This window comes from Hesperophylax consimilis, unplaced genomic scaffold (assembly GCF_061612785.1).
Source record: "Hesperophylax consimilis isolate HC1 unplaced genomic scaffold, BYU_Hcon_1.0 scaffold_59, whole genome shotgun sequence".
Lineage (NCBI taxonomy): Eukaryota > Metazoa > Arthropoda > Insecta > Trichoptera > Limnephilidae > Hesperophylax > Hesperophylax consimilis.
In genome coordinates this window covers 20,630-33,847 of record NW_028301289.1, presented here as the reverse complement: position 1 = coordinate 33,847, position 13,218 = coordinate 20,630, and the positions used below count along the sequence as shown (strand labels likewise).

The following is a 13,218-nucleotide window of genomic DNA, read 5'->3' as shown; positions in this document are numbered from 1 at the left end:
TAACGCCTAGGTACTTGGTGTCTTCCGCAAACTTGATGCTAGAGTTGCCCATTTTGATCGAGGGGTTTCTTCTTCTACTGAGGAAACCCTTCATGAGCAAGCCTACGGTCTTATGGGGAGCGAAGTTTAACCTATTTAACCTTCCCCATTCTAAAATTTGTTTCAAACCTTCAGCAGCCTTACGCTCAATTTCATACCTACTGTCCCCAGAGACCAAAAACAACTTATCATCAGCGTAGTCTACCGAGATACATCCCTCAGGCAAGGGCAACCTAGAGGAATCATCGAACAGGATGTTCCAGAGTTCAGGTCCAAGGACCGACCCCTGAGGACATCCCATGTCGACATGCCTAGAGATGGTTACGTCACCATACGATATTTCGATTGTTCTATTGGATAGGTAGTCGGATAGAATTTTAAAAAGAGGTTTAGGACAATTACGCGCTTTTAATTTAGACAGTATCATCGGCCACCACGCATGATCGAAGGCACCAGTGATATCTAAAAAGATCCCTATAACATACCTCTTATTACAAACCTTCACCCAATCAAGCGCATTCTGAATGGCGTGCTCGGTGGACATCCCAGGGACAAAACCAAATTGCCTCTCATATGCAGGTGACAGGGTAGTTCGCAGGCGCTTTCTGATAAGTTTCTCCAGGATCTTGCTGAAAGCTGGAAGAAGAGTGATAGGCCGGTAGGCTTTGATGTCTGTTTTTGGCTTATCTCCTCCCTTGGAAATGACCCGAAGCACGCCCTTCTTCCATTCCGAGGGGAAAACTCCCCTCCTCATACACGTTTGAAATACCTGAAACATCTCATCCTTTGCGTAGTGCCACACTTTCTTCACAATTATTCCATTCAGTCTGTCAAAGCCTGGTGCCTTCTTTTCACCAAAGCCCTTAATTATCTCGTCCACTTCCGCTATAGTTATTACCATTACGTCCTCCTGAGCGAGGCTAGGTGGAAGCCGTGAAAGATCTCTGATCATTTTGTGGTGGTCGTTTTCCCCAACTACTGAATCTACTGGGACTAGCTCGCTCAGAAGCGTTCGGAGGGTGGAAGCAACATCAACACTCTCGGCGTCCCCTCCATCATTGTTGGAGATAATGCTTGTTAAATGCCGTTCAGACCCTTTACCGGTTTTATCAATGGCGCTGTGGAGAGTCTACGGGTCGGCGTTACCCACTTCTTGTACCCAATTATGCCAGGTAGCTCGTTTCGCTGTGATGACAGCTGTTTTGAAGGCGCTGCGCGTGCGTCTAAGGTTTAACTCAGCCGCATTCAACTGGTCGGGCATCCAGCCGTCCTTTCTTGCACGGCCAAGAGTTCTGGCTGCCTTCTTAAAAGCACTCTTCAGCGAAGTCAGCTCATTCGACCACCACGGCGTCCTTATAATCCTCTTTGGGTTTGTTCTTCCCAGAGATGACTCTGCAGCCGATACCACTGCTGCGTTAAAGAAATTCCCCAAATTATCCGGATCACAACACGCTACGTCATGGAATCCCCTTAAGGTATCGCGTAACGTTTCCCCGAAGTTATCCCAATTCGCCTTACAGGTTCTAAAGTTCCAGGAGGATCTAGGAGCTTCATTCTTAATAACACCCACCTCGAATGTAATTAGCCTGTGATCAGAGTTAATCGCGGATTCATGTACATGCCACTTAGATATTAAGCCAGTAACGGATCCAGAGTAGAGAGTTAGATCGATGTTACTCTCGCCTGAGAAGTTTGAGAAAGTGTAGCAATTGTTGGGTTCATTAAGTAAACTAAGACCTTGCGCCGCAATGAGGTCAATGACGGCGTCTGTGCGTTCCGTCCTATCTTCAATATGATCAAACCACACAGACGAGCGAGCGTTAAAGTCTCCTCCAATAACTATGTTACGTCCTTTAAAAATAATATACCTGCAGTAAAAAATGGCCATAACTGGTAATCATACCTACTCTTTAAGAACGTCCCATCTCACAAATCAATGCTGTGCGCTAAGCTGTAAGCTCTAAAGTAAGTTTCTTCAAAGCCCAGTATCGCATAACTTTGCCATCATCTATTCCGTCAAGTCGGCTACCTGTGACAGAAGCGTGCGAAAAGTAACAAAAGCACTTTACAGATTATAAAGGAAACGTCTGTTCACGCCGAGCGTACTGGCCTAGTAAGCCCGGTAAGCCGCGCCCACGCCACGCCCATTTGGGCTTGGTTCATCTTGTTTGATGCTCTGGGCCTGGTTGCCCTAGTGCCAGCTCTACTCTCTTCCGTCCTCCGTGATTTTATTACTTCCATGCTTCCGTTTTCTGGGTAACACCGGGACCTTTTGACTTCCTTCCAAAACAACTTAATGTTTTCTTGGAAATGGTTTGTCATTTTCATTCCTTCTTCCTCTTCCAGGCATTTCTTTCGTTCTTTCACTCCAACTCTTACTTTTTTCTTACATTCCTTATGGAAGCACTGCCAGCCGCAACCAGACATAACCATACTGTCTTCTTCTCTGAGACCAGTGCTTTAATCTCACCATCCCACCATGCATCACCTTTCTTCCTACCTTGCGTACTTATTCCACAAACCTCTCTAGCAGATTCACAAAGACTCACCTTTATGTGGCTCCATGTTTCGTCTATGCTTAGACCGTCCATTTTTTTCTCATTCAATCTCATCTCTGCATAATTCATATACTTACTTCTCACATTATCGTTTTGCAATTTTTCTATTTTGACTCTTGTTGGAGTTAGTACCGTTTTCACTTTAGAGCGCCAACCGCGAAAGAGGTTTACTCTCGACACCACCAAAAAGTGGTCAGTTTCAAGTTTCAACCTCAGCCCCTCTGAAAACTCTCGTGTCCTCGATAACGGCTCTCAACCTAGAGTCAATTACTACAAAATCGATAATAATTGACCTCTCATTTCCTCTTTCCCATGTATATTGGTGGATACCTTTATGATCGAAAAAAGTATCGGACACAAACAGGTTCCATTTTATGTAGATGTTTTTATAAACATCTACATAAAATGGTAATAGGGGTAAACAATATTGGCAAAACAACTTTGAATATTGGCTAAAACACTCCTGTGGCGTGGAAAGTTGGAAATAGTGTCAGCATCTCGTCACTATTGTTATTGCATTGTACCAAAGTGCAACACAAAACGTTACGATAAAAATATTATCAAGCATTTTTTTGGTTACTTTGAACCCCGTTAAAAAGTTCTTACCCACAAAAATATTGAAATGCAAATAGCATAAAAAAACGCCATAAAATTTTGACGTTTGACGTTTTGTTTAGACATTTGTACACCAAGCAATCAAATTTTGGTTTAAATTTGCCGGGATCTGGTTTCTAGAAAAGAAATATCTTATTTTACATTTAGATCATAATAAATTCGACTGAAAAATGGCAGCGGTAATGATGGATTATGAGTTCAAAATCAAAACACAAAATGAAAGAACGAAAGTAGAAGACCTGTTTGATTACGAAGGCTGCAAAGTTGGCCGGGGAACTTACGGGCATGTGTACAAGGGGCGCAGGAAGGACGGCTCGGACACCCGGGATTACGCCCTCAAGCAGATCGAAGGGACGGGGCTGTCCATGTCCGCCTGCCGAGAAATAGCCGTAAGACTATTATATAAAATATTAGGTTAATTAAAGGTATAATATAAAGGTTAAATCTGATTTGACACATTATCTGTGCTGTACAGCTGCTGAGGGAGCTGAAGCACTCCAACGTAATCAACCTGATCCGCGTGTTCCTGTCGCACATGGACCGCAAGGTGTGGCTGCTGTTTGACTACGCGGAGCACGACCTGTGGCACATCATCAAGTTCCATCGCGCCGCCAAGGCCAACAAGAAGCCCGTCATGGTGCCCAAGGGTATGGTCAAGAGTCTGCTGTACCAGATCCTGGACGGCATCCACTACCTGCACTCCAACTGGGTTCTGCACCGGGACTTGGTGAGATCTCATTCGTGACTTATCAATACATACATTCCTCATTGAATCAACTGCTGATTTATTCTTACATCCGTTTTAGAAACCTGCCAACATCCTGGTGATGGGCGAGGGCATCGAGCGCGGGCGCGTGAAAATAGCGGACATGGGTTTTGCGCGGCTGTTCAACGCGCCCCTCAAGCCCTTGGCGGACCTGGATCCCGTGGTGGTCACCTTTTGGTACCGCGCCCCCGAGCTGCTGCTGGGCGCCCGCCACTACACCAAGGCGATTGGTAACAGCCCGCAGTCTTCTGTTACTGCTAGCCTCATCAGTGCACCTTCAGTCTAATAACCACGTACAACCTGTTGCAGACATCTGGGCCATCGGCTGCATCTTCGCAGAGCTGCTGACGTCAGAGCCCATCTTCCACTGCCGCCAGGAAGACATCAAGACCAGCAACCCGTATCACCATGACCAACTTGACCGCATCTTCAATGTCATGGGCTTCCCACAGGACAAGGACTGGGAGGACATCAGGAAGATGCCCGAGCACCCCACGCTCATCAAGGACTTCAAGAGATCCAAGTATGGTGTTAGTTACATTAGTGGCCGAGTGGTCTGAAGCGTCAGGTTCCCACCTGGCTAACCGGTCAGGCATCGCAAGTTTCATCCTCTGCTAGTATTTTTAATGATGGAAGTCGGAGGAATTCAAATATTGTCTGGTTATTTGTAACCCGGGAATATTTGGCTTTCTTTAACAAAATATCAACATAATACAATTCTCGTGATAATGTGAGTTTTTAAAATTTGTACTTTTGAAATAATTAGGCCCAGTTGTTTGTCAGAAACCACTTGTGACAAAGTCATCAAATGGCCATTCAGCGCCGAGGGTTTGGCTTGAGGCCAGCCCTGAGTGCCATTTTGTTTTTTTGATTGTTGAAAGGTTCCCGTTAAATGCAGATTCAAGTCCATTTCATTTCATTTATTTATGCATTCATAAAATGGTACATAACAATAAAATCATCTCCCCGCTCGTCTCAATCACACGAGGGAATTCCTCTGTCGAGATGAGCACCAACACAATTAAATAATAAGTGAAGTACATAATACAAATATATACATAGATTTCGAATATGGGGTTTATACGATGAGTAATCCAATATCACCACTCTCATGGTATGGAATATGGAATTTTTGACTATTTTCATGAATAGATTTGACGAACCTATGGTTTTTATATTTTCACTAAGTATATCATAAAGCAACGGAGCTTTATAAGAAAAACTCCTTTGTCCAAAGGACGTTCTGGTATTCACCGGCTGATACATTAAAGAAGAACAATTTTGGCAGTAACAATGTTGTTGAAAAATTTATAGAGAGCCAGTATTATGAACAACTGCCTTAATGACATCATTTTACTTTCACTATATTAATAACTGTGACGAATACAAAAACTTTCCTATCCATTATTTTTTAAATTAATTTTTGTGCAACATTTAAAGGCTCTAAGGTAGTCTTGTGACAAGAACCCCAACAGACAACATTATATGAACGCGTTGATTGAACGAGCGCATAATATACAGTTTTTAATGTAACTATGTCCGATATAAAGAGATACAGAGTCTTGAAAATGTAGGCCAGCTTTCTTGTTTTCTTTGTCAATATAGTAATTTGATTGTCCCATTTTTTGATTTCTATCAATTATTAAGCCAAGATATTTGATATTGTCGACTCTTTCCAAAGGTTGACAATTACACTCCTGCACACAAACAGCGGCGTCTCTTCTATGAAGGTCATTCGGTAATAGCGGGTTCCCGTGCATTCTAGCGTTCAAATGAGAAGCTATTGTGCTTAGTATCATACGAAATTTATTTTAAAGGGGTTTTCGGACATGACAGCGGTGAGATAGAGATATCTACGACCTAAGATTATTAAGGTATTAGAGGGAGATGTGAAAAAATGTCAGTCAAAAGTTTTTTGTGTGATAAACGATAGCCATCTTGAACATGAATATTAGTTTGCGAAATTACGTTTATCTTTGTGGACGTGATTTGATAATTTAAAACGTCAAATTCTGTGGATATCGTATTTATATTCGTTATTTATCAAATAATTCATTGAATCATGACAAACGTATTCAAATAAACTGACAATTAGTTTATGTTACAAGAGAGAAAAATAAAGAGGTTGGAAACGAAAAGTTGTGGATTTGCGGGTGCAATAAAATTAACATATATGTACTTTTGCTTTCATTGTTTACTTTTTAAGTCTATGAGTATGAAGATAAACAATGAACCGAGATTGGAGTTACTGATTAAAAAAAATTTAATAGAAAGAGATCTTTTAAAAGAAAAAAAAAACATTAATTACTTGTATGTGTTAATAATGTGATAAATAATCTTAAATTAAATAATATTGTACTATCGGTTTCAGAGTAGTAGGTACTGGCAAATTAATTACATACATTGGCGTTTTTATAAAATTCACTGCTCTTTAGCAATATATATTAACACTTCATATTCATTTTTTTTTTCGATTGACCTTCCACTCGCCTCTGCACACAATCTAACAGTCCAAAGATGGCTGATTTACAGAGGGAATGCTAAAAGTAATACATCAAGTTAAATTTTGATTTCAGCTTTTGAACAAATTGTGATCAGCAGAAGAGGACAAGTATCATGTTGTTAAGCTTGTCAGCTTATTACAATATGATGAAATGAACCTAAAATCATCGTTTAACGGGGACCTTTCAAATGTCCAAAAAACGAAAAGGGAGATGAATGGCCAACAATTGGGTTTTGTGCAACAAGTGCCTTCCATACAAATGGAAACAAATGTTCCATTTAGCCCAATAGCCCAACGCTCTGTCTTATTTTCATTCGTTTGACACCGTATACATATCTCTATCCCATTTGAATTTCGTAAACAGCGTTTTGTATTATAAATGTAAGCCCCGATTACTTAGTTGGTGGAATTCCATCGTAATGAGTGTAAGAATGTTATCCACCTGCCCGTTAATGCCCCCTTATTGCCCTCTTCTCGAAATCACTGGTTTAACATGTGATAATGCATATCTCAATGTCACCTGCAGCTACCAGAACTGTTCCCTGAGCAAGTACATGGACCGCCACAAGATAAAGCCCGACAGCCGCGCCTTCCACCTTCTGCAGAAGCTGCTGCTCATGGACCCGGCGCACCGCATCACCTCGGAGCAGGCCATGCACGACCCCTACTTCACCGAGGATCCTCTCCCCACACAGGTAGGTCCGACAGCAGGGATCCAATACACGTGCTCTAACTCTAGTGTCTCTCATGCAACTGTCCATTATACGAAGCCAATGTTCCCGTGTTGCAGGACGTGTTTGCGGGCTGCCCCATCCCGTATCCCAAGAGGGAGTTCCTCACTGATGATGACCAGGAAGACAAGTCCGAGTCCAAGGCGCGGCAGCAGCAGCAACAGCAAAATGTATTCTTTTAATTTTATTTATCAATCTTTCCCATGGCATCTCTTGTTCACGTTTAATACAATTATTGTTGGGATATTAACCACATAACCATGTTCATAGAGAGCGAATCCATTATCACAATTCATTTGTACTATAATATATCATATTACACCTACCTACCAAAACAAAGTGTCGTGCCACTGTCATCTCCTAGATTATTAAAGATAACAACAGAAAAAGCTAAAGTGATCGAACCGTAAATTGCTGAAGTTACTAAATCCAATATTGCGCATCGACTGTGCCTACTTCTATTACAAATTGGTGTCTTTTTTCGGATTTATCAGCCGCTAAAAATCTCATACACAGTGACTAAACAAAGAATATAAACATTCATAAGAATCTCTGAAACCCAAGTGAACACTTAACTAATATCAGTGAAGCAGTGTATAAACCACACAGGTGGAACATTCAACACAAAAAACAGTGTATAAATTGTTTAATTAATTGTAATATAAACAGTGTAAATTCCGATACGGATTCTTAACCTAGTTGTCAGTTGGAATATTTATTTGGGCCAGTAAAAGTGCGCTACTTCGCAAAAAGTGCAATCAAATTGATTATAATCATTTTATATTTTTTGTTCCGTGTGATCTGGTGATAAAATTTATATTTTTGTATTTACTGACATTACTGAAAATCAGGCTAGTAATGTCTGTCCCACCTACTAAATCAGGTGTCAAATCACGGCGCAATGCTCCGCTTGATAGCCCATCTGACGTCACGGGCTCAGAGCCAGACTTAAGTAACGCACTAATTTCATTCAAAGATGAAATAAAACACGAAATTTTCAAAGTGTTTACGGAGTTAAAAACATTGAATGAGCAATTAAGAGAGTGTCATAATATAATTAATGATCTCACAATGAAAAATAAGGACCTAGAAACGAATTATAATCTAGTTCTAACCAAACTAAACCGCCTGGAGCAAACATCACTAAAAAACAACATTGAAATTATTGGCGTTCCAGAAAAAAGAAATGAAAATTTACTTGATTTAATTAAAACAATAGGAACCAAGGCTGAAATTGATATTCTCCAGATGGATATTGACGGCATTTCGCGTACAAGGGTAAAGGAACTACCCCGAGAAAATCCGAAATTTACTAGGCCTATCGTAGTGAGGTTCACAACCAGCCGCTGCAGAGACAACTTTCTTGCTGCTATTAGGAAAAAAGGCAGCCTCAACTCTGGTGACCTGAAGCTTCCAGGTGATAATAACATATATGTCAACGAGCATCTGATGGCTGCAACCCGTGCACTTTTCAAGAAAGTAAGAGATTTAAGCAAAGAAAAAAACTTCAAATTCAGGTGGATTAAATATGGTAAAATATTCATACGCAAAAATGAAACTAGTCCAATTATTCAAGTGACACTTGAATCTGACTTAATTAAGGTTTTTTGCTGATCATTCTCTTAGTTTTAGCACCGTCTCCTATGGTTTCTACATACTTACAACTTATTTTTCATATTTACTATGTCTTTTCTTCTAATTTAAAAATTCAACCAATGCAATCCTTTCACTTTTTGTACATTGTCTCAACAAATAACTCTCCTAACACTACCAACGTAAATCAATATTATCTTCTTAATAGTTTTCTTGCTTTACTATAACACAATTTACTTCAATATACCTACAACTTTAAAAGTTTTATATTTTATATATTTTACCAAAATTAACTAAAATGTTGAATGTTTATTACCAAAATGTAACCGGACTGCGATCAAAAACAGATAGTTTCCATTTTAATGTCACCAATAGCAACTATGATATTATTATGATAACAGAAACTTGGCTTGTCGACAGCATTGCCAGTGAAGAGCTATTTGACAACCGTTACCTGGTATTTAGGCGTGACCGTAATGAACAAAAACGGGGAGGAGGTGTAATGATTGCGTTGAAGAAGCACCTCATATCTCATGAACGTAAGGATTTTAACACGAATGCTGAAGACATCTGGGTGACTGTTACGATTAATAATTTCATAAAAATTCATTTATGCTGTGTTTACATACCTCCAGGAGGCAATCACTCACAAAATATAAATGAATTCATGGATAAATTATGTGAACTTCGAGGACTACATCACGATGATCATTTTGTCATATCGGGTGATTTCAACTTACCTCAAATTAACTGGTCTTTAAGTAATGGTAATAGTATGCAAATTACGAATGGCTCTAAATCTGAAATTATTTCCAAACTATCTGACACCCTTTCATTTACTGATCTATCACAGTACTGCACCTTTCCAAATAATAATTATACATACCTAGACCTTGTTTTTAGCTCGATCCCTGTAAATGTATCAAATACTGACCAGTATCTCATCCCTGAATATAAACATCATAAAAGCATTTTTGTTGACATTAACATATCTCTGGAAACTCCTATGGTGGACAACAAACGAACAATCAATCTTTTTAGGAAAGCTAACTTTGAAACAATAAATAACGTCCTCAGTAGTATTGATTGGGATGCAGAATTTTTAAACCTATCAACCAATACTGCTATTGACCGCTTTTATGCAATTTTATATGAAATCATTCGATTAAACGTCCCGTCAAAGGAAGTTCATATTAATAATTCTTATCCCTATTGGTTTAGTCCAGCCCTAATAAAACTGACTAAAGAAAAATATAAAGTGTTTAAAATGTGGAAAAGGTGGTCCAATCCTTTAGACTACCATGAATTCTGTATCCTTCTATCAAGGCAAAAGAAATTGTCTAGAGAATGTCTTAAACAATTTATAACAAACGCTGAACTTAATATATCTCGTGACCCTAAAAACTTTTGGTCTTATGTTAAAGGAAAAAGAAATAATTCTGGTTTACCTCATGTTATGATACTGGGCGAAGTGACTGCTGAAAATCCTTTCGCAATATGTAACCTGTTCTCACAGCATTTTGTCTCCACCTTTAATTACAACACTATTTCCGATGTACACTCTACCAACTATCATTTTGACAATCAAGTTAATATCTCCTCGGTATCAGTTTCAAAACAAAAAATAGAAAAAATAATCGATACTATTTCTAGCTCACTGGGTGCGGGTAGTGATAAAATTCCGGCTTTCTTTATCAAAATGTGTAGCAAGGTAATCTCGAAGCCCCTATTATTGCTCTTTCAATCCTCATTGAAAGAAGGTATCTTTCCTGATCGTTGGAAGAGTGCTCTCATCACACCTGTTTTTAAGTCTGGGGCTAAAAATGATGTCCAGAACTATCGACCGATATCTAAATTACCAATCTTTAGTAAAATTTTTGAAAAAATTGTTCATGAACAACTATATAACTGCATCGAGTCTGTAATACTCGTGAACCAACATGGCTTTATGAAAAAAAGATCGGTTGTATCTAATCTTGCCATTTTCATTGAAAATATTACTAAATCAATGGATGATCAAATCCAAGTTGACGTAATCTATACAGACTTCTCAAAAGCGTTTGATAAAATTGACCACAGTCTTCTTTTGTCCAAATTACTAGCTTTGGGAATTCATGGGGATTTATATAGATGGTTAGTCTCCTATCTTAATGGGCGCACTCAGGGAGTAACAATAAATGGCTTCATCTCTGAGATTGTAAATATACCCTCAGGTGTGCCCCAAGGATCTCACCTGGGACCGTTACTGTTTACAATTTTCATCAACGACATTATAAAATGCTTTAATTATGCAAATGTTCTACTTTTCGCTGATGATATGAAAATATTCCTGCCTATTCATTCTATAATTGACTGCTTTAAACTACAAGAAGATCTGTATAGGCTTAATGATTATTGTATCCGCAATCGTCTCAACATGAACACTTCTAAATGTTATGTAATTACCTTCACTAGAAATAAAATTAAATTTGACCATAATTATCATATAGCTGGCCAACTACTCAAAAAAGTTACACAAATTGGTGATCTAGGTGTTATACTTGACAGTAAACTTACATTTGAGGCTCATATTGATATGATTGTTAAGAAAGCCCTTAGAATGCTAGGATTCTTATTCCGTATTGGAAAAGAATTTAATAATATCATAACACTTAAAATATGGTATTTTTCTTATGTTCGCAGTCATCTTGAATTCGCTTCTCCCATATGGAATCCTCAATATAAAATTTACATAAATCGCATTGAAGCCATCCAAAGAAAATTTGTCCACCATTTAAATTTCAAATTAAATTCAAACCTTGACGTTAACAGCTCGATGGACCTTTATGGACTTAAGCCATTAAAAACTAGAAGAGACTCCGCAGATATAATATATCTCCATAAAATTATCAATGGCTTTATTGATTGTTCTCCCCTTCTGTCTGAAATTAATTTTAGAGTCCCGAGCGTTAGAACTAGAGAAAAATCACTTTTTCATCTCCATAAATGTTCTACTAATATCAGACAAAATGCGTTTATATTCAGAGCCTGTAGTATATTTAATAAGAATTTTAATGATATGGACATATTGACAAGTAATTTAGGAACCTTTAAAAGATATGTAGTAACTAACATTAAATAATTTTAAATATTCTACTGGAAGTTATCATGTTGTTGCTTTGAATCCTTTCCAGTTACTTACCTTCCAATTTATACTCATGTGTTCAATTTAGTTGTAGGTATACATTTATTATATTGTTATTATTGCTATTGTGTAGTGCTTTTATTGATTGCTGCTGTGTTGAAATTTTACAATACATTATGTTTTGAATTTTAGCTGGTTATTAGTATATCAGTTAAATTTAAATTTTTGAAATTTAGCTGGTTATTAGTATATCAGTTAACTTTAAATTTTTATTTATTTGTGTTCCTAGATCTGTTATTATTTTTTATTTATTGTTTACAATATTGTATTTTTTGTAAATCTCTTAGGCCACGGGTACAGAACCCTTAGTTTTTTTTTTAATATTCTTTATTATTATTATAATTTTAAGTGAAAATCTGTTATTGGATTTTATCTTTATTATTTAGTTTATTCTTATATTTGTAAATAATCTGTTGATTTTCCCAAATAAATAAAATAAAAATATACATGTGAATGTGACATGTTTGTTTGTGTGTGTCAGGCGAGCATGCAGGCGCAGGCACAGGCACAAGCGCAGGCGCAGATGGAGATGGGCGGGGGGTCGGCCAAGCGCGCGCGTACTGCTGGGCCCGGGGGCTCCTCGGGTGGGGCGCCCCCGCAGCAGGACTTTCACCAGCAGCAAATCATGTACGGCTCACAGCAGAACAACTCCAACCAGCAGAACTCCTTCCAGCAGCGCTTCTAGCACTCTTCTCTTTAGTAACACAACTCTATTGCCGAATCTCAAACCTACACGGTTCTTTGTCTACGGTCTTAATGTGTTGTATGCTAAAAACAGCTTTAAACCACCTGTTCTTAGTTCAACATTATAATCTCCGTAGCGACAGATTCTGTCAGTGTACCGTGTTCTATCTGTGCAAATGTATAAATACAAACCTCGAGTGTACTTCCAATGACAGCTAGATGCAATTGTGCGAGGTTGCGTATTATGTATGAAACATTAGTGTCCCTTGTGAATACCATATTTAAGAAGGTAGTTGAAGCTAGAATTATATTTTATGTAAATAAATTTGCTATAACACCGTTGTTTATTGCAGTTAAATTTGAAAAGCGAAATTGCTTAGCTATTAAAAAAATATGACTGCTTTATATAAAGTGATACTATTTTTATATAACGTTATGTACCTAATGTTTTTTAAAGAATAAATGTAGGATGTCCTATAATCGTCATTGAGTATCAAATTTATTAAAGTGTGACGATACGCCAATGATGACGCAGTTACCTACTA

The 13,218-nt window shown here is 38.3% G+C and overlaps 1 protein-coding gene across 1 annotated transcript; it reads left to right on the top strand.

The window, feature by feature from the left end:
* Nucleotides 1-3,274: 3,274 nt before the first annotated feature.
* On the top strand, nt 3,275-12,796 carry LOC149408808 (cyclin-dependent kinase 8-like). The gene is made up of 7 exons (XM_089650415.1): nt 3,275-3,601; nt 3,688-3,939; nt 4,019-4,208; nt 4,288-4,501; nt 7,008-7,176; nt 7,272-7,382; nt 12,471-12,796. Exons 1-7 carry the CDS (start codon nt 3,383-3,385, stop codon nt 12,672-12,674), a joined length of 1,359 nt encoding a protein of 452 aa, XP_089506541.1. The 5' UTR covers nt 3,275-3,382; the 3' UTR covers nt 12,675-12,796.
* The last annotated feature ends 422 nt before the right edge of the window (nt 12,797-13,218 follow it).

What these genes read in the sequence shown, in the direction of transcription:
- LOC149408808 (XM_089650415.1), top strand. Translation starts at nt 3,383, where the DNA reads ATGGCAGCGGTAATGATGGATTATGAGTTCAAAATCAAAACACAAAAT. An exon ending in AAGGACTTCAAGAGATCCAA is followed by an intron (nt 4,502 to 7,007) that starts GTATGGTGTTAG and finishes TGTCACCTGCAG; the next exon opens with CTACCAGAACTGTTCCCTGA. An exon ending in AGCAGCAGCAACAGCAAAAT is followed by an intron (nt 7,383 to 12,470) that starts GTATTCTTTTAA and finishes TGTGTGTGTCAG; the next exon opens with GCGAGCATGCAGGCGCAGGC.